Source organism: Columba livia, chromosome 6 (assembly GCF_036013475.1).
Source record: "Columba livia isolate bColLiv1 breed racing homer chromosome 6, bColLiv1.pat.W.v2, whole genome shotgun sequence".
Lineage (NCBI taxonomy): Eukaryota > Metazoa > Chordata > Aves > Columbiformes > Columbidae > Columba > Columba livia.
Window position 1 is genome coordinate 16,009,589 of NC_088607.1, and position 22,416 is coordinate 16,032,004.

General features: G+C 37.6%; 1 protein-coding gene and 1 long non-coding RNA gene across 3 annotated transcripts in view; both read left to right on the forward strand.

The window, feature by feature from the left end:
* Positions 1-929: 929 nt before the first annotated feature.
* Positions 930-22,416, forward strand: part of LOC102095037 (adhesion G protein-coupled receptor A3) — a 274,552-nt gene continuing 253,065 nt past the window's right edge. Inside the window, exon 1 of one of the 2 annotated variants that reach the window (XM_065067261.1) lies at positions 930-1,335. In XM_065067261.1, coding sequence (XP_064923333.1) covers positions 1,115-1,335 — 221 coding nt within the window. In that variant the 5' untranslated portion in view covers positions 930-1,114. The remainder of the gene's footprint in view (positions 1,336-22,416) is intronic. The other variant, XM_065067262.1, reaches the window with a different exon arrangement.
* Positions 2,336-20,649, forward strand: LOC135579764 (uncharacterized). The gene is made up of 2 exons (XR_010473469.1): positions 2,336-13,520; positions 14,279-20,649. It is a non-coding gene; the product is annotated as an uncharacterized LOC135579764 (long non-coding RNA).

Consider the following 22,416-nt stretch of genomic DNA (forward strand, 5'->3'; position numbering starts at 1 on the left):
TATTACAAACTTTGGCCTAAATCCTGCAGTGAAAATGTGTGTTGTGAGTCTCCATCAAGTAAGAGAAAGCAAGAAATTAGCCTCTTTTGGAAAAGCCCATTAAGAATGTAAGTCCTTGTTACAAATCAGAAGTTTTTTTTCACTTTGAGCAAAAAAAAATCAAGGTAGCTTGCAGTTGATGCGGAAACTCTGCTTTGGGAGTTACTAATCATATTGCATAAAATACTATTAAGAACACTTCAAAGCCGAAGTGCCAAAAACAACACACACATACAAATAGAAAGAAATCTGCTCATTGACGTGGCTGATGAAGTAGTCATGGACAACTGATCAAACCTTTGATTTAGGTCATGCACACAGCATTATCTGAGGTGTATGAAGTCAGATAACTGCATGGACCCTTCCCAGAAGCAGTGGCTTGCTGGCGAGCACAGCTGGCTGGAGGACTGTCCTGTCTTTTGGTCTCCACTGACCTTTGCCCATGGCCTGAAGCTCCTTTCCCATTACCATAGGTGGAACAGCACTTTGCACACACGTTTGTCGGGAGTGGTAAGAAAGATGGCTTTTTCAAAACTAGACTCCCCATTCGTATAATTTTTCAGCTCCTAATTTTCCAACCTCTGCCCAGGCTGGTAGCACCCGCTTTGCACTGCGGCTCGTCCTTGGCGCATCTGTTTTTCCCCCCAATTAGCGGACACCCAACGGGGGCTGAGGGTACCGCGCTTCAGCGCGGCGAGCGCAGGTTCCAGCGGCGCAGGGGCCTCCCGGGGGCTGCGGCTGCCGGCGGGGCGCGGGGGCGGCCCCGGACCCCGGCGAGGGCTGCCCCGGTGGGTGGCAGAGGGAGGAGGGGGCCTGGTGCGCGCCGCGGGGTCCGCCCAGCGCCGCCGCTGCACGGGCTGCGGCAGGAAAGGAGCGGCGGCTCCTCCTCGGAGGAGGAAGGGGAGGGGGGGTCCCTCTGAGCGGAGCCGGCCGCAGCGAGAGGCGCGGCGAGGCGGGGCGGGCGCAGGAGGCGTGGAGGGGACCGCGGCGCCCGCGGAGCGGCGCGGAGTGGCGCGTGCCATGCGCGTCGCGGAGCGGCGGGCGCGGCAGCTGGCGGCTCGCTCGCTGGCTCAGCATGCGCGGGCTGTGCCGCCGCCTTTGCCTGGTGGCCGCCGTGCTGGGGCTGTGCGGGGGCAGCAGGAACTGCCCCGACCTCATCGTGGACCGCTGCCTCTGCGCCGCCGAGCGCTCCAAGGGGCCCGGCCGCCCGGCCCTCCGCATCAAAGTGGTCTGCAGCGGCGGCGACTTGGTGGAAACTTTGCAGCCCGCCGTGCTGCCCAACCGCACCGTGTCCCTGTGAGTACGGCCCGCGGGGTAGCGCGCACCTGGCGGCGGCTGCCCCGGGATTCCCCCTGCGGGAGGCGCTGACACGGGACAGAGGGTGCCGCGAAGGAGAGGGGTGTGTGTGGGGGGGACGCGCGCTCCTGGGCGCGGGGTTCCCCTCAGCGTGGCCGAACCCACCGCCCAGACAGCTACCGCAGGAGCGGGCGGAACCGCTCCGCTGAGACTGTAACCCCGGCCTGGCTTTTAAAAAGTATGCGAGAGTTTCTGAGTTGGTTCGCCTTTTTTTTTTTTTTTGTCTCTGGAAACTCTTGCTGGCTTTTTGGTCGAGCGGGGAAAGCTGGGCTTACCGTGATGTAAATTGCATGCTGCTGTGTGTGGTGGTTTGGGAAATGTCAGTGCTAGTAGAACTGATGGAGCTCCCTGGTGCACCTTTCTGCCGGTGACGGGATGGGCTCAAACTATCCGGGCAATAAATGGATGGTAACGATAATGGTAAACTGCCCTCTGGAGCTCTGTGTAATTAACTGGTTTTCCCCTTCTCTCTCGTCTCCTCTCAATAAAGTTTGGAATTTATGTCTTCTTTTTTTAACAAGAGTTTGTGTACAAACGTTTGAAACGACCCAATTTCCAATATTGTTTTGAGTTGCCTGGTAATTGAAAATGACTCACAGTTTGGTGTTTTGGCTTTTTTTTTTATTTTCACCAAGTGACTTGGAAATAGGGTATGATGTTTTGTTGCCTGTTGCATGTAGTTAAACTTAAATAAATGATATGTATTGTAAATAAAGTAGTAGAATGTTTTGTAACTGGAACATCAAGTATAGGTGAAAGTGATGTCCCTGTAATGGACCCAAGCAGTAACAGCTCTGTGACATTTAGCCTTTACATCATGCACATTTCAACACATCTTTTACTCTTGAATTTAGTTCTGTTGACAATTCCTGCTATGAACATCTCCACTGTTCACTGAGTTTTCTTTAAGTCAACGCTTTCAGGAGACAACTGGTAAAGATAGTAATTTATAACATCTGGAGAGCTTGTGTTTGTAAATGTACAAATGTGCTGTGTATGCTTCAGTTCAGTTTTAGCTATAACTGTTGAGTGACTTGATGCTGATTAGCTGTCTGCTGGTTATTCATTTGTGAAACTTTTGCTTGTTAATATACAGGATATAGTAACTATATTTCCTGGTAAATTGTAGTAGGCTGGTTTAGAATAAAATCATTACATCAATGCAAGTTTTGGCCTAGGAGATACATAAACCAGAAAAGTAGCAGTGAATTTAACTGGCTGTATGGCTACAGTTTGTACTTCCCAAAAAGTATATAATATCAACAGCTTTTTCCATTAGTTAAAGATCTAGAAACTCTCACACACAGCATGTCTGCAAGGGTTTTTCTTCTTAAGCATTGGTTTACAGGGTTCTATTTAGTTTTTTTTTTCCTAAGAAATTTTTCTTTTGACAAGGTAAGTACCAGTAGATGAATCCAGCTAACCATAAGATCACCAGAAGTATGTATTCACTGTAATGAAAAGAAACTGAATTGGAAACAGAAGTGAGAAAAGACGAGGAGGGGAAGTGGTGCATTTGAAGTGGTAGGTGGGAGTTTTTGGTCAATTAGACGTAGGATTTAAGGCACCAGAAATAAACTTGATACTACCACCCTAAACATGCGCATTTCAGGTAAGGCTTGTATTTCTTAGAAAGATACCATGCTAGTTTTTTTAAACTTAATTACAAGCAGCCATTGATCTAAAAGCTGATTAGCTGTCCTTAGTTGATATAAAACATACACATAATTGCTTTTTGTTGCATTTCACATGGGTAAGTACAGTAACATGTATCACCATAACTTATCCCTTTCCTCTTACTGTCTGTCTTGACTGTTTGTGATGTGGTGTTTTTTTTTCCTCAATAAGTAAATGTAAGGTTAATCTTGAATGTAAAAAGACCATTTACAACAAATCTGTGTTAGGGTCATAATAATTTTCGGTAGCTGGAACATAGAGATGACAATTTGATTGAATGTGTCAAAGATTTTGCAGGATAATCTGGTTTTGATTAATTAAATTACACTTGTGAGATTTGGCCAGCTGCAGAAAATAATGATAAAAAGCTCAAACACTAGTGGTCACATTTGTTTATGTAGCTGCATGGAGGATTTGGGCAAAAGAGAATATTCTAGTAGATGCTGCCTCCTTCCATTCAGTTTTATGGGCCCACAGAGAGAAACATACGGAACTTAACCTTTCAGATTGCTTTAACAATTAAGAAATATAGAGGTGAATAATGAGATGTATGCTCAAATGCAGTAACACATTAAAGAAACAATGTAACAAATTGTTTTTCTTGGGTAAATTAAGTAATCTTCTCATGTCTCTCTACATTATATAGGGATGCTGCTTCTCTAGTGGCATTTTGTTTTGGAAGGGAATATCAAAGCCAAATTGTTATAACTCTTCTACTGATATGACAGGGGAATTACCTCTGCTGTATCTATTAAGCCATTAAAGGGTGAAGTTATGGATGTGTTACACTTTATTTACACATTAGGTGATGTTGCTTATCAGCAAATTTAAGAAGTTATTATTTGTTAGTTTAATTTTTTTTTTCACCTAAGTGACCATGGAACTTGGCTGAGTTTGACTATTTAGTCTCTTTGTGGCATATGTTTACTAAATTATCACTACTGAAAATATTTCTAACACAGTCATGCACAGTGACTACAAACTATTGTGAAGTCACTGAAGGAACACATATTCTTGGCAGGTTCAGACCAATTATTTCCAGCTTATGAGGTGGGAAGTTTGCATAGTTACTCTTAAATCATATGAATACTAGAGCTATTCAGTGCTGTCTGAATGCTCCCAGTAATAAACAATCACACTAGGAATAAAATCAAAATATAAGCTGGTAAAGCAACTATCCCCTCATCTTTATTTTATATTAAAACCCCAAACACTCCACCTTGTTCTGGACCCTGTTTCCTTGTCTTTATTTAGTATTTTACTGCTTCGGAAATGAGACTCAAGTGGTTAGCTGTAGCTTCACAAAGTATTTGCATGTATTTTGTTGAAAGGAATTCTAGCCCTTATTGATTTGCAACATGTATTTCTGTGGCTTGTGTATCGGGGCAGCACTGTAGTAAGGGAGTTACTCTTTTCCATGAAAAATACAGCTATTGAATCACTGATTTATGAGATCTGCTCTCCCCACTTCACTTCCAGTAGGCAATGGAAATGTAGACCCAACAAGAAGGAGTCACCTCCCTTCAGGATAATATAGTTTTCTTAGTTTAGGCTTTATGGCTGAGTACTTGGGAATTCTTACGCTGAAGCTATACTTTACATATATTTTTTTTTAATTGTGTGATTTGGTTGTTGAAGTGTAACTCTAGAGAAAAAGATTATTTGCAATTTTCTTTCTCTTCTGTGCTAATGGAAATTTTAGTTATTAAACTTGTGATTAGCTGAAATTTGGGCTATATGGAATATTGCCACTTTTCGCAATATGGAAGTACTGCAGTAGGAAATGTCAGAAATTAGCAGATTAGATTATTTTCTGAATTATTCCGTGTAAACTGGACAGTATATTAGTAGTTACTTACTATCTGTACTCTTTCCCCCCCACCCTGCCCCCTGTCAAATGGTGTTAAAAAGTTTATCTTTTTGTTCTTATAAGCCCTCGGTTTGTTACCTGACTTGATATCACTGGGCAGAACATAGTCTGAAGTTACAAATGCCGACAGTTTCTGATAATAGCATTACTATTTTTTATCCTCCCTCTTAATTCAATAGGAAGTCCAGCATTTATACTAAAAGTTGTTATTTTTACAGATCTTACCCACAGATACACCTGTGGAAATCTGATGTCATGACAGAAATGAAACAAATTTAAGGCAGTGATTCCACATCATATAGAAATCTTCATATCTATGCATTTCTTTTGACTTTGAATCGGGGGTTGTCTCACATTATTAATATTTTTATTTCAGAGTGAGTCTATGTGACTCCAGTGGTAATCTATAGCTATAATACATACAAAAGGGTTTTCATCGTCAAAGCAATTAACAAACATTAACTAGTCTTCTGAAAGCAGCATTGCCTCACTTTTCTCTGTCCCAAAATTACTTTTGTCCCATTCATTTTTGTCATGTCTACTGGAATTTATTCGAAGTTATTATATTACTATATTTATTTTATATCCAGTCTTTTACACTCCTATATTTTGTTAGAATATATCAATATGGTTTATTTAATTTAAGCATCTTGCTGTAAAAATAGATCACAAAAATGTTCTTTATGTTCCAAGGAGCTTAGAGTTTAGGCTGGCCAAAGCAAACAAAACAAGAATTGAAGAAAGGATGAACCAAAAATATTGTCCAGTAGTTTTATCTCTTCATCTTAAAATTCACATATTTTTCTTTATTGCTATGAGATCTTTCGTAGTACTTCTATTTTGTAAATAAGTGACTGATTAATGAATGTAGGCTACTTCTCATTATAAAGGGTTTCACAAAGATTTTCACCTTGGTTAGCTTCCTGTATTCACTCCGAGTAGCAGAAACAAAGAGTAAAAAACAGGTTTCCTGCTGCATTATTTATGTGTGTATACATATTTATACATGCCTTCTTCAAAACTCTTATAAAAAAAAAAAAAGCTAGCTTAAAGCCAGCTTGCTGTTGTGAAAGAAACTCCTAACATAAAGCAAACTGACATAAAATACATGTAAGACTTGGAAGGTCTGGAACAGATGTTTGGGGAGAGCAAAATAAAGAGAAGAGAAAAACACTAGAGATGTAATATCTTTAGATATTAGTCTAGTCTTCCATTATATTTCATGGAATAGATACAATTAGAGCATTCATAAAATACCATAACTGAAAATACTTTATTTTTCTTTATATTATTTCTGACAAGGGAAAATCTTTAGCTGAATTCACTTGTCTTCTTCCAAAGTATGACTTTCTTTTGATGCAACTAATGCATGGCATTTCTGGAAATTTTAGCACAAGAGGAGAGTAAAAAAGTTTCTGTAAAGACAAACAGAATTCTGTTTGCAAATAATGTCCAAAATAAAACAAAGGCTGCTTTAATAGTTAGCAGATTAGCAAATCATATTGAGGTTTCTTTCCCTATTTATCCTTCCTAATCTATGAACGTCATGAGGTGAAACAGTGCCATGTATTCTCCTGGTGCTTTTAAGTTCTTAATGTAACTTCTTTTGAGTAAAGCAGTTTGTAGAAGAGAATGGGAGGAAAATTTTTGGAAGCAGATAGAAGTTTTTTGCAGTATTGAACAATTCATTAATTTGGTAACTTCATGTAGAAACCAAGTCCTTCTTTTTTTTTTCCTGCATATTTGCAGTATTGTGCTTTTACACTTAGTTTATTTCCAGAGGTGAAAATAAACTAGTGAAGACAAACAGGAGGACAGTGATGCATGTGGGAAGGGACTTTTATCATATAAGTATATATCTGATACCTACTGAGAAGTCCTAAATGATGCTGGGACCTTATGATATGTATGATTTGTCAGTTCATTGGCTACTGAGCTTGTTTTCCTTAAGCTGGAAGAGATTTAGTGTATGTCACTGGTTCTTTTTTTTTCCTAGGTTGGCCAAATATTCATAAAACCTATTTAATTTTAACTATCTGAAGATATGAGGAACAGATATTTATTACTGAAATGTAGATATTCTCATTTGATGTTGCGGTAATGTAGTAGCCAGGGAGAAGGTGATTTACATATATAGAGTTTCCCTTTATAGGAAGCTGCATGAGTTGCTGCCCCTTGGGACCAACGTACTGTCAGCTGTTAAAATGGACTGTTCTTTAAAGATTTGAAAATGTAGCTCTTTTTTTGCTTTGTTTTGTTTTAGAAGGCATACTGAAATGTTTTCTCAAAATACATATCCTGACAGAATTAGAAGATGTGAGGTGAGGTGAAGAGTGGGGAGTGAGGGGGGAAGGACTTTCTTAAAACAAATCTGAATAGCTAGAAGGAAAGTTTCTGAAGAACATTATTAAATTGAAGCTTTAAAGGTTTAATATTTTATAGATTCTCCTTTTTCTGTCTCTTCAGAGGTTTAAGATCACAAATCTTATTTGTTTGATTCCGTACAACGACAGGATCATATTAGCTCTTGTGACTCTGGAAGCCCGTTTATTCCTTTGCCAATTAACCAGACCCAGGTTTCTGGGCAGAAATAGCCAGAGTGACATTGCTTTCTTGTGTGAAGTTTCTCCCTATTTGGGACCCTCTGTCATTACAAATTTTGCAGCTGTTGAATCCAACCATGCTCCAGATAATCCATCCCTACTTTCCTCATTGCTGTCTTTAGTCATTTTTATAATACAGAGCTAGCGAGAATCTGAAAGTTAAAGTGTAGAGCATCCTTACCGAGCCAGAGGTTCTGCTCTAACACCCAGCAGGAAATATACATTCATATATATGAAGCTTACAGACTTCCTTTGTGCACATCTGAGAGTCAGAGCTTCATGTCAGCTTGGTTTTCACTACTTCGTGATGTTTGTGCATGTTTTCAGGAATCACTGTTTATGCTCTTGACTGAGATTTTTTGAGGAAAAATTGCATATTGATTTCTAAGCTTCCTCTGTCTTCCTGATAGACTAGCCACGCATACAAATCATGAAAAGGTTGGGTATGTGGTTCTCTATGCAACTATGATTAACTTCGATCAATCACAAGTTCGCTGGCTAGTTTTAGACTTTTCAAATATGATTTGGCTAAAACCTCTGTATTATTTATAATATTAACTTTTTTTTTTTTCAATTTCCTTTGGCAATTACATAATACAGGAAACACACAGTTCAGCTTTGGTTCTTATTTTTGTGTCAATGTGCCGTTCTTCACCCTTCTCTTAAAATCAGTTCCAACTGTGGCTTCGTGCCTGGGACTGATTTAGGAATACTCCGAAGGTATGGTTAGTCATATGAAAATCCTGCTTTGCAGTTTCTGTTATAGTCTTATAGACTTGTTGACAGTTTCTTTTCTGTACTTAGTTGGATATAATCTTACCTAAACAGCAGTATGTCAGATATATAAATCATTCTGCCAATAAAGTAAACACACAGTGATTCATGGGTATTATGCTCATAGACCCATAAATCTTTGCAAAAACCTGAGATTTATTCTAGATTGCGTAGAATTTAGATTTACTGATAACTATGCATAAGTAAGCAAATTGTTTTAAACTTGTATTTTAAGCATTCCTTTGATGAGTGGCTGTCTTCTGAAATGGTTATTAATCAAAACTCATGAAGTATATATACTGTAGGCTTTCTATAACACAAAATGAAGTTCAGTGGATTTTGTAAGTTATTAAGGTATCATTATGGTTTTCAAGTAACCTGATAACTCAAGGCCTCCAAATTACAAATTATGGGCATTTATGATTCTCCTTGTTTATTGAGGAATTACTGTGATTTCTTCCTTCTAACAGCAATCAAGACAATGTCTCCCCATAAAACCCTTCTCTTTATGTTATGGGATGGACTGTTCCAGAGAGTGCGTGTTTTATTAACAGAAATATAAACTGGGAGGGTAAAGATTTTATGTGTACTGTAACTTCAAAAATGGACAAACTATATAATAGAATGGAAAATAAGGTTAAAACTAGCAGTAACCAAATCAGGCGTGGAAAATTTGAAGAGAAGCATAGATTTAATGAAATAATTGAACACTTAACATTACTATATAGTAGTAGTTCCCTGGCAACAGTTATTTCGCTATCTGTATTGCAAATTAATGTGCATCTTGGAGAGCAGAGGGGTGGAAGAAGAGCATAACCTGTCTTTGAGCAACTTTATTAATACAGTAGGTTTTACAGAAATTTCAGAGGAAGTATACTGAAAAGGTCCTCTAATGGAATGTGCTAACAACCTGGTGCATCAGGAAGCCTACCCGCATTTGAGAGAGAGGGATAAGAAAAACAAGTTATTGTCAATCTTGAGGAAACAAATTCACCAGCGCTCCTAAGTGACGGAATTTTTACATATTAACATGTGTCATATCAGGGGAGCTTTGCAGGCTGAGAAAAATTCTTAATGCTTTTTGTCTTCCATAGTTCATTCCCTGTACTTGGACCCATCTGCCTTTATTCCCAGAACCTTTTAATTGTGCCGTTTCCTTTTTATTATTGTTGTTGTTAATATTATTGTTATTATTGTTGTTGCATTGATACTTCTCCCTATTTTCTCTTCTGCATCTTGTTTTTGGTCACTGCTTACATGTATTGCACACTTTACTGCAAATGCATTTCTAAAAAAGGAGAAAACCTATCTCCCTCCTCATCAGCTCTGCTCTTGGTCCTCTGGCACGCTCCAATTCTCTGCATTTCCACTGCTGTGTGCTGCAGCTTTTGCTTTCAGCTCACAGTCTCCACCACTTCTTTAGTCTTGCTTCATTTTCCAGTTTTTTCTCCTTTTCTAAGACCCTCCATTACATCTTCCCTCATCACCTTTGATCCTTGACTCGTTTTATCCTTCTCTTCTGAACTTACTGAGTGGAACTGAAATGAGTGAGGAAATGGGTGCTCAGAGAGATACAGATAAGTCCTGGAGTTCAGTGGTGCCTGGAATTGGGGCCAGACAAATGGAGTTGATCCTATTACACACCTTACAAACAAGAAAAATGTTTGAATTTGTAGCTCTGCCTCCTTACAGAGTTTATCATTAAAACTGCAGCCGGTGGAGTAGAGAAGTCTGAATGTGGTTGTGTCAAGCAGTAGTTTTATATCGACCCACCAAACATGTTGCTGTTGATCAGAGGGAACAGTCACAATAATCAGATTTGTTTTCCACCCCCAGCATTGTGTATTGTTTAGAAGGGAAGAGGAAAACTTAATTTCCAGTTTTCTCTACACCTTTGTGACAACATTCAAACAATATTGCAACTGTCCTTCCAAAACTGAAATGTGTATAACACACATAATTATAGTGGTAAAGATGAAATCTCAATGTGTGCTCTTATTCTCATAGCAGTTCTTGAGCCAGAAAATGAAACTTTTCGATATGTGGGCAAATCTAAGCTTAAGGAATTGCATTCCTCTCTCTTGTGATATAGCTAGTATTATTCACATTTTATCATACAGCTCTATCTTAAATTATATCATGTTAATGAACTGTTCTCAGCTATAGCTGTAGCAGTTGATAAATTCATACTAGTTTTGCAAAAGCCACAATTTTCTATCCATACTACATATAGGATACACAGGAAAGGAAACACAGTCAAGATGCACAAAACAAAGCATGCTTTCAATTGGAAGAAAACCATATGTTATTCCCTCAGTAATGAAATGTCAACATTATAGGGTTTTTGTGCTGGGCAAATATTTTGTGAATTGTACCAACATTTTCAACATTAGCCTTATTCATTACTAGAGTCAGTGGCGGAGTCGTATGTTATCTCATCTATAGCAAGTTATTTGTCTGTAGAGGGAGAATAGTAAAATTTTGTTATGTTATGATTCAGGTAGCTCTTCGAAGTATGATATCATGATTGTTTAAAGGAATTTGAATTGCATGGTACTCAGAAAACAGAGCCAAGCTGTGGGAATTACAACACCAGATATTCAGGTTGCTGTTAAAATACCAATGCATGTGAGAATAGTATCTGTAGTTAGGTTTTTTATGGGGAGTTTTTCCTCCATGCTTGGTAACAAGAGACTCTAGGAAAATTAATGTGCTCTTTTCCTTGGTTATACCATATAGGAGTCTTGTGGAGGGAAGTTTCTTACTTTTCTTCCTTTACTGTTGGGAGACTTTGAGTAAGAATATATGTCCATCCAGTGTGAGCAGGAAGCCATTTTAAGATTGTGGGGTCTTTTTTTGATGGCCATACTTTCCTTTTAGTAATGGTGCTGACAGGGTTTGAGGACCTGTTCTTTGTGGACTCTGAGTATACCTCAGGAAGAGCAGAGAAGCACAACATTTGAGATGTGAACATCAGAAAATGACATGATGTAAATCATAGATGTTTCATATTTATCTATTTGTATGATTTAATGTGTGTGTTAAATGTTTGCAAACTGCTGTTCATGCTAAATAAAGACTTACCTGACTTATTTATATACTTGCTGGTCCTCACGGAGCTATAGCTGATATTCTAGTGCTAATATCTTTAGTTTAAACAGAAAAAGAAACAATGAGATTTGCAGAAAAAGGGAAAGCAATTTTTCTAAAGATTTTCTTTGTCTTTCCTTTTACTATTCTATAATAAAAAGATGAATAATGAAATTCCTAATGCTTAAAATGTGGAAAAAACCCACATTAATGGTCATTTATTGTTGTACTATTCATAATTCTCTCCACTTTCTACATAATTACATGTAAATAACAATGTAGAGAGTCAACAATATAGATTGATGAAGCAAAAAAAATAACTATAAGAGCTAAATAAATGTAATAAATTCTAATATTCTGCATTTAGAGCAAATGAAGTTATCACTTGAAAGTACTTCTTGTTTATTGATTATCCATATAAACCTGCTTCTAATAAACTACGCTTTCAGAAACAATTCTTATTAATTAATTTGTGTCTATATTTAATAACTAGTCCATTAGTGAATTGGTCCATAAAATGGTCTTCATAACAATTTTACACAGTTAAACAGTAAATTGCTGACTAGGACAACATCATTTTAGCATAAATAATAGAGTAGTATTGCTAATTGGACAAAATGACTTTAACTGAAAATATCCTTCATACTTTTTCATGTATTGTTAATAAGACCGAGGGAGCTGTTTGCTTGAATCTCCCTGTAATCAAATGGTACGTTTGTATTTTCTGTAGGTACTTTTGAAGAAATCATGTCAACTGTTGGTATCATTATTATGGCTACTTTACAAATGGGATACTTGGTTACCAAGGTTTTTGGTAATGAAGAGGGATTAGATGCCAAGACCTAGTTTGGAATAGATTAGAACAAATAATTTTTTAATGCTAGCTTTCAAGAGTGCTGCTTTAGCTGAGGCAGAGTGATTGTTTTAAACAAATAAAATCCCACAAGTAATCATTTATTAAATAGCACTGAAGTGTGTGTGTGTTTTTTTTCTCTGAAAGTAGCTGTCAAGATGGTGATATTGAATTATATGTTGAGCCAGTGGTTCCATATTATTGGTTAGTCTGTAAGCCTTTTCAGTTGGCTGGTGTTTCCTTCTTGAAATTGGAATAGCTAATAAAGCTCCAGAAGAAGCTTTAGGCTGAAGAACTGGGGCAGCTGGGTTTCCCATCTGCTTTTACTTGCTGTGTTGCTGTTTTGTCTGAATTTTCAGTAACTAATGTTGAACCAGTACCATGTCTCTAGTTTAGAAGTGTTTAAAAGCAGGTGCATAGGGTAAAGTAGCAGTGTGAGATTTCCCAGAAGGATCTTCTAGTGTCCATCCCAACTCAGGGTTGTAGTTCCTATGTATTTAATTTGCTAAACTGGATTGTTTTTCCACAGCCCGGTACAGCACCCTCACAAGAAGTGGCAAGAAGTATCACAGCTCAACTGCATGCTGGCAAGGAATGTCTTCCTTTTGTTTATTTCTTAGCTTCAAGAATTCAAAACTCTTTCTGATTTGTTTCGGCCAGAGCTGATGTGGTTATCAAACTCAGGAAAATGGACCAGGTTCTGGCTTCAGTGGGAGAACCCACCTCTCTGCTTTTCTCTTATTATTGTTAGTCACTGTCAGCAAGCTGAAAGGCAAGGGGGTGATGAAATTTCAAGAAGTAAAATTAATTTATACTATTAATAGTATGCTTCCTTGTATATTATCAACATTGTGTTTAGCTTTATGAAAGGAGAGCAGTGAGAAAACATTTTTATAACCAAAATCATTACTGTTAATTCAGTCCATGGGGAAATGCATTGGTCTTCTAAGAGAAAAAAAAGGAAGCCCTACTCCTGCTTTTAACATTTTGGATTAATGAAAAGTGAATAAAAGCCTGAAGTCAGTTTTCTCCTTGGTTGGCCTAGTTTTCTCGTGGCAGATTGATAGATTTTCCTGCTTCCCTCTGTGTTCCTGAAGAATAAGTCCATCTTCAATTTTCTTTGTGTGTTGAGGCCAATATTTTGTGCTTGCTTTTAGTTGTTGGCACTGTGGAAAGGAGAGAGGGAGAAGGTCTGACTGAGAGAAAAACCTATTAAATTGCAATAACGGCATGCCTGTGAAAAAGGGTTTTGGAGGAGGTAAATGACTTTAAAAGATAAAGAGTACTGGTCGATTGGTCATTTTATTTTTTTTTTATCTGTTCAAAATAATTTTGATCGATGTCGATGCTGGCAATGTATTTGTTCAGAAAGACTGCAGCATGTCTCTGCTGATAGCAACTTTGCTTGAGTTAAGCTTCAGTTTCGTCTTTCTGTGTATTCTGTAGTTCACCGCTCTAAGCCTTATCACATGCAATGATAGTTCAGTAGATTTTGTTACAGAGTCACCACTCTATTCATATAAGACTAGAAGGAAATGGGTAAAAAAACCCCCTAGAAGTGGAAAAATTTGTATTTTGAGCTTGAATTTGTTGACTGGAGGGAAATAAAGGTAAAAATATTGACAATGTTATTTTAAAGTGGATTACTCTTTTTAGCTGATCTAGAATTCTTTTTGTAATGATCCCTTCTCGAGGTAGTCTCTACACATCATCTCTGCAGGACATGCATGAGGCTGATGCTCTCTGAATATCTGTTTTTTGTATAGGCTGTCCACAAAACCCCTGTGTTTCATCCCTGTCTCTGTGCAGCCTGCTATGCTCTTTCCTTTTATTTACCGTTTTCCTGATTTCTTGCCATACTGCTGTTTCTTTTTAAGGTGTTTATTGGGGGCCTGTGGTGTAGTGTTTTTTTTTTCTTGTTTGCCTTTTTTTTTTTTTGTTTGTTTGTTTTGTGCTTTGTTGTTGTTGGTTATTGTTGTGTTTTTGTTTGTTTGTTTGTTTTTCCCAAACCTGTAGATTATGTGAGCCACCTTCCAGGAACTGACCAGCAGCCAAGTCCTCTCCTTGAACCTTGAGTAGGAAAGCCTTTGCCAGTGCTGACCATTCAGGGAGCCTCATGTCTGCCAGATTGACCCTGAAAGAGGAGATGATTAGAGATAGAATAATAAAGTACTGACACCTCACCAACTGGTTTGGCATTTCTTACAGCAGGACAAAATGCCTCAAATTCAGATCACTTCTTCCCTGTATTGATCTATGTGAATGGTCTGAAGATTTACAGACCTCACAGACGAGACCCTGCCAAGTCATCAGAGACAGATCTGCTCTAACAAGCAATTTCTACATGTCTGGAGAAATGTGTCCATTGCCGACAGCGAGTCAGAATCGAAGGTGGTCCTGCAGCCGCAGGGGATGCCGTGGGATGCTGATGGGTTCCCCAGCCCTGAATGAGGCTGTGGTTATAGGGAAATTGCTGTATTGTAATAGAAGTTATTCTGCAGAAAAGGACATTGATCACTGAACAAATAATGTTTTATTAGCATTAGTTTGCCAGTGCTTCAGAGAATAATGAATGAGGGGCATGGGTGAGAATACGAGTTGATATCTTGAATTTATGAGTACTCTATTAGCTGTCTTAGCCTTTTCTTCCTCTACATTTCTGTGGTTTTCCCTGAGTTTCTGTGATTGAGAAGAAGATTCCTATAAAATCAAGATAAAATTCAGTAGTGACAAATGCTAAGTGAAAAAGGGTGTGTGGAACATTTTAACTTTACTTAGGCATTGATTGACTTTGAACTAGACACTTATTCTCTGCAGGAGCAACACTGCAGTTATGATACACCCTGTGAAAATGAGGGCTTGGCAGTAGTCAACACGAGTAACAGTATGAAACATCTTGTTCCCGCTGCGTAAGCCCACAGTGGTGCATCTGCATCTTGGAGACTGTTTACTCTTCTGGTTCTTCCATGTCAAAAGGGCATAACAGGACAAGAAAAGGTACAGAAATGTGCAGAGTTATGGACAAGCTTGTGTGTGAGGAATGATGAATAGCTGAGGGAATTTTATCCTGGAAACCTCTACGGTACATGAAAAGAGAATAGGAAAGATTATACAGTGTTTTCCATAGTATAGGACTAAGGAGGCAACAAATTATTGGATTGGGGTTTCATGAGGAATAAAAAGTAGGCTAGCTGCAGAACTACTTTCTGTAGTTTTTGTGTTCATGTATCTTCTTTTGAACACTGTCAAAGACAGGACAGTGAGCTAAATAGACTCCTGTCTGACCTGCTTCTGATGACTTGTTGCTGTTCAGTATATTTATTCATGATCCAGATGGAAAATATAAAGTTCTTAGAAGACAGAGTCATGAGGAATGATTGCAGCCTGGGGCAGCTCTGTAGAGTAACCACGATAACTTGGCGAGCTGGACTCAATAGATCAATATTCATTTTAACATGGCCAAGAACATTCTCGTACATCCAGAACAAAGAAAGTAGTCTGCACTTGCATGTTCCAGAAGCCAGTTCCAAAATTGTGTCACTGAAAAGCAATTAATTATAATGGTGCGTAATCAGTTAAACATCTGTTCCTGGTGTGATATTACTAAAAGTGCACTGATAATATCATCTTGGATCCAAAAGCAGGGAATAAAAAACAGTATTTAGGAGTAAGTATTACTTTTGTTTGCTGCTACTGAGAAAAAGATGACTAGAAAAAGATGTTATAAATATATTTAAAAATTTCAAGGATGATTTAAGAACTAGAAAATATGTGTTGTATGCTTAAATATATTCTCATAAATCTCTTTTATTTGTTTGAGGCTAAGAGGTTATTTGATCATGTCCCATAGTTGAGTACACAGAAAAAAGATGTCTGATATCAATGGAAAGTAATGAGATACAGTCATTGAGAGCTCAAACCAAATGCATTCAGAATAAGAATGCGAGTGGAAATCGAAATGAGAGTAATTAACCTTTGGAAGACATCGGGACTGTGATGGATACCTTGTTCTTAGATTGAGAAGTTAGTGGCTTGATGTGTTTTTTACTGAGAGGTTCTTTGCGTTATGTGACATGATCATATTGGTCTCTTCTGAGCATTAAAATAAATGAGCTGGTGAAAAGCTAATTCTAGTATGTATTCACACATACTTCTATGAATACTACCAAAACCATGATTTAAGTATTTTTGGGTATTGCCATAGAAATATCAAACGAATCTGTGCAATGTTTCTTTCCGTATGGGAGAAGCTGACAATGTAGTATAATATTTGTAAAAATGTGACTATTTTTTTTAAAACAGAAGCAGAATCATGGTAATATCAAAATAATTTTGTTGACTGTACAGTAGTACACACTTTTTTTTGGAAATACTCAACACTGGAGAGTTTCCAAGTATCTTTTGGCTTGACACTGGCAAACGTGTTCACCAGGTGTACTTCATCTGTGAAAGTTCTTCTGCTTTGAATTCTGCCAAATACTCTGACTATAATTTAACTCTTGAGATGTTGAATCCAGTGAGTTTAGTAGTGTTTGTTTAATATTTAGTGTTACCCAAATAATTCATTTCTCCTTCAGATTTAATCCTCACCACTTTACCTACAAAATACTGACAACAAAGAAGTTATTAGCATAAGAAGTTGCAGTTTAAAACTAATCAGACTATGTCTGCACACTTCTTTAATTACCTGTATTTCTGTTTTCCCTGTCTGTTCCTGCCAGTAGGATTTTTATTGGGTGGTGGGTGTTGGTAAAAGGGATGCTACTAAAAAGCCATATAGATCGAAGTCAGTGTGTAGCAGCTTTATTGCAGAGATGAAAGTCATGAAGAACTTTTTGATTTTAATGTTACCATCCTTTGATCTTTAAGTTACTCATTAAGTTTAATGTTTCGATAGCTACTGTTTTTAAAGTTTTCCCCTGTACCCTGTATTTTAAATCTTAAAAAAAACAGTGCTTTCTGTAATTTGGCACTGTTTCTTTCCCATACTAGGAAGTGCAAACTTTTAGCCATATTAAAAAGATTTCCTCTTTTTCTTTCTCAGTATTTTTTTTAATAATTTATACAACATTGAAGTACTATGTTAATCTTTATAAAGACAGGCTAAACAAGTTAGATGTCTGCTGTTTTCACATTGGTTTCAATCAGGTTTACAGCTACTTGGAGAACCTACAACTACAGCTTGTGTGTGTGGAATGAGTATGTTTTACCTACTGAAATGACAACTGTTTGAAAGAACGCATTAATCACCCTGAGGATTCACTGGTAAATTCTTATGTAATCTGGGATTATTTTTGTATTATTTATGGATAATCTCTTGTGTAAAAGGTATAAAGGTATACATTATATTATACCAAAATTCTAACCCCAAAGGACTAATCCACGGTATTAGGGGAAAGGAGAAATTTTCATGCTGACAGTTCTTTAATCATGAATGCTTTCTAGATAAGTTACTGTTGCTTCAATTTGTGAAGATATTTGGAGGGGATTTCACAATGCAGCTAGCTTTCAGCTTTCTTCTTCAGAAAACATTACCACTAATCATTTGGAATTAAATTAGAATACAATGCATAGCTGCTGGGGGGAGAGGGTATGCTTAAAAGCAAAAAAAAAAATCCCTCACCACTTAAAATCGGCAAGCTTTTTTCTTCTCAGTAACTTCAAACTGCATGATTGGTTTTCTTAAACAATGTGTAAAGTATTATAAAAGTATTCAAGAGCAAAGTCCTTTGCCAGAATTCATTAGCAGGATCTTGAAATGTTTTTGTGACGTGTATGCTGCAGGCGTTAGAGGAAGCTGCTGGTCTCTTGCTCTAGACACCTAGACAATGTACAAGTTGACTTAATGTTAGCATTTACCAGAATCTGTAGTCTGGTCTAAAGCGAAATTTACACTGTTTTTATCTGTAATATTTGTTGTTCTGAGTATGTAGTTGAAAATAAATGAAAATTTTGTTATATATATGATTCAAATGATTTATGGAGTCAAAGTCCACGTTCTATTTTGATAGCTCACTCTCATTTTTGTGCTGGTAACATGTATGTTGCAGTTGTTCATAAGTTACCCTCAATATTTGGGAACAGTAAAAAAAAACGACAGACAAAAAAAAAAAACCAAACCAAACCGAAATAAAAACCACAAGATAAAACACCTCACTGAGCCAGACTGATGGTCCGCTAGGCAAATACTATGTCTCTAAAAATCTTTCATTTGAAAAGTATGAATTTATGTTGCAGGATTTTATTTTTGAGATTATAGGAAAAAAAAAGAAAAATTAAAAGGATCAGTGATCATGCATAGCTTGTAGGAAAGCAGCAAACTGCTAAACATCATACAGATTCAGATGAATATTGTCAATGTAGTGAAATAGCATCCTTCAAGTAAATAATGGATACTTCTTTAGTTGCATAGGGAAGGCTTAATGATTAATCTGCTCTTCTTTGAGGCCTATTGCATTTTCACATCTACCTATCGTTTTATTACCATTTTCTTTCATTATAGTAATACAAAGAAAAATGTTTATTCTGGATTTCTTGCACATGTTGTAATGGAAATGGCCAAGCAATTTATTTCTTTTGTGCATAAAAAGTCATGGATAACATGATAAAATGGCAACAGCTCCTGGTAACAAACAGAAATGTTGTTACATTGCTTTACCAACCCTGACCAAAGGAATGGCAGAGGTGTGAGAGGGAGAGGTTTGGGGGAGGCCAGTTGTCTTGGGTTTTTAGTGTTTCCAAGAAGTTCCTTCCAAGCATGGAAGCTCAGTAATGTATAAGTAAATTAACTGATCATCTGCTGTGCTTTTGCCTGTTCTTTCATCTGATATCCTATGGGATGGGGGCAGTGGTGACCAGAAGGGAGTATTTCCTTTTCTGCTGTGATGATGCTTGAGGGCAAGACGGTATGGTGCCTTAATCTGCCTGGAAATATCATCTGAGGTTATTTGCCTGGGATTTCCAGGCACTCAGCAGCTGGGCAGAAGAGGTGGTGATGAGCAGGCACCGCGCAGACTGGGGTGTTTGTGCAGGGGTCCGGCATAGTCAGTGCTGTGGATCCGTGGGGAGAAAGAGCTGGTGCTGAGGATTGGGCATCCATCCTAGAGAGGTTTCAGTTTTTACTTTGGAATGTTAAATGCTGCTGTAGAACTCCATTATATGGACTTTGAGGACATGCAGGAGTGTGTGTATTTAATTTCAGACTAGCTCTAGTCTGATCTCACAGACTGAATGTTCCTCTCCTTCTGAAAGGCATTAGGTGCATTCCTGGAGCAGAGCTTGAACTTGATTTCACCCTCCAATAAATCCCATCAGTGCTCTCAGGGGCTGTTTTGTGCTTCAAACCGAAGCACAGAAGTGGGGATGAGCAGGATTCCCTTCAAAGCGCAGTCGTGTCCTGAACTCAACACGATAGCAGCATGGGAACACACCGTGGTGGGTGCTGAAGGACCAGAAGGGGTGGTGCAGATTTTGATACAGGCTAAACACAATGAATTTCCAAAACCGAATTCTCAAACAAAAAGAAAACAAAACAAAAACTCACCAAATTCCGCGACTAACTGTATGGAAGCAATGACCAGGGCGAGGTCTGGATTAAAACCCTTTTAAATTTCTCTTCTCTTTTCTGTAGTTAAAAGATATTTGAGTTCTCTTTGGGGAACAAATGGACTAGGCAGATCTTCAAAGCTCTGGCCAACACACAATCCTGTCACATGTACTTGAAAATTACTTGAAGTAGTTTTATTTATTAGTTCAAAAATCCAGAGCAATTCTACATTATTTCTGTACACAAAATTCCTCAGTGCATCTCTGGCTTACAGTATGACATGACTGAACTCGTGAAAGTGCCCCGGTTGAAATGATTTTGGATATTTACTAGGATCAAATCTGGTATGTTCACTGAAATCTGTATTGCCTATAAAATGAAATAGCGGCACTGAGAAGCATTCAGAAGTGTTTTTAAAAAATCAGCTAACTTGTTCTTGTTTGCTGGTATTATGGATAGTGTATTTTGAAATGATTAAGGCATTTGAAAAAGTAAGGAACTAGTTCTATTTTCGAAATGCTTTGTTTCTTGCAGTGTTATGATTCCATATTACTTCAGCTGATGACCAGGATATAACGTAAAAGGCTGGGTAGATAAAAGGGACAAAACCTGGAACAGCAAAATGAGAAACTGTTTAATCACAGCTGTTACTTAAGACCTCTGACAGTTTTCTGACTTTGACATTTAATGGATTCTTAGGACAGATTAATTCCTATTACATTCATATTAATTGATTTACTACAGTGAATTGTAATTCTAACATGTTATATCAGATACAAGATACATGGAGTATTTGAACTAACACATGCAGGTTAAACATCCTTCTATTGAAAGAAATAAATTATAGAAAGCAGCATTACGTCATCAGAGAATTCAAGTTTTGCACTACTGCAGGTCAAAATTCAGGGGATTAGGTTTTTGCTAGTTTGTTTAAGCTATGGATGGGGTCTCAGACTTGAGTTTCAAACATCGCTGTTGCCTCTCAACCAGCCCTGCAGTGCACCTTTGAAGCAGGCCCTTTACCTTTAGGGCTGCATGTTCTAAATGAATAATCTTTAAATAAATACACTAATTTAAAGTTGTTAAAAGAGTCTTTTCTCATGAAGTTTCATTAGCTGTGAAAGAGAGCTGATATATTTATCAGTTTTTTAAATAATTGTATTTATTGTATTTCATAGAAGATGGTAGGAAAGTACTTTAAAAAAAAAATATTGTGGTTTTTTCCCCATTTTTTTCTCCTTTTTTTTTTTTTTTTTTTTTTCCTGGAATGGTTTTAATCAAAACTTATCTAACACTTCTAGATGGTCTTCTAGCTGTAGCTGACACTAGCCAGTATAAATCTGGCCTACTACCTACAGCAAAGTAAGTCTAAAAGTAAGCCTGCCAGCCACAGGAGTGCTTAGTCATTGTACATTAGAATATGTGTAACACACTTAAGAATAAACTTGTGCACTATTTTGCCTTTTGGGGAGTTCTTATCAAGTTCATGTGTTTGCTGATCAGTTGTTCTCATCTTCTGCAGAAGGTGGGATCACATCCCATTTCAGTAAGGTTTTGGGTCCTTCTTGATCAACTTTGAAGTCTATTGCTGGCTTTCTGAATCCAAGCTGGAAAAAGTAGCTTCCCTCTGTGTGTCCCTGCTCTGCATTGAAGTGTTGATCTGGAGACAGAGGTTCTGATGAAAAAAAATAAGCATAAGAAGAGTGACATTAGTGTCTTCAAATGGTCAGTTATGTATTACAAATAATAGGTGTGGGCCTGAATGTCAGTTAAGGACAAGAATGTGATGGATATGAACAAATATGCTATGGTGATTCAAATGTTTCTGCATGAAAAGCCATTACTATTGTTTATTTATGAAGTACCATGAAGATGTGCTGGATTTCATAAATAATCTGAGAAGTAAAAGGCAAATCTGCTTACGTTATCAAGGATTTTTAAGTGTTGGTTCAGTTCAGCAGTACTTACTGAAGAAAATCATACCTTTTTTGGGTGGATTTATATATGATAGCTGATGGATGGCTATATTGGATCAACATGGTTCTGAGATTGCCTCAGTCATTTTATCCCACAAATAAGCTGATTGGTGCAAGGTATTCAGTAGACTTTGAAGGCAATACAGGAAGATCAAGTCTTCAAATACATGTTAATTACAGTAATAATATTTTGAAAGTCTGGGGACCAGAAAAAATGATTCCCAGAAGGAAGACAAGAGTTCAAACAAATTAACCTTCAAAGAAAAATTTCAAGTATAATGAAATAAAAAACCTCTATGGATGCTGATATATCAAAATTATCTTGAATTTTATTATGATATAGTTGCAAGAGTGTGGCTTTTGATTCTCTCTGTTAAAAGACATGAGAATTAAATGAAGGATGTATTTTAAAATACTTCAGTGGCAGGGCTCTTTCTTAACATGAGTCATTATCATAAGTCATATATTATTTTTGATACTTTTATTAGATGCTTATGCATTGAACCCAGAAAAAGTAAAAGTTCTTTCAAATGTCTCAGGAGAGAAGTAGGTCCAAATGTTTTCCTTGGCATGCGTAAGGATTGGCAGGATTTGGTGCACAATTTGTGTTTTTAAACTGTTCACATTTTCAT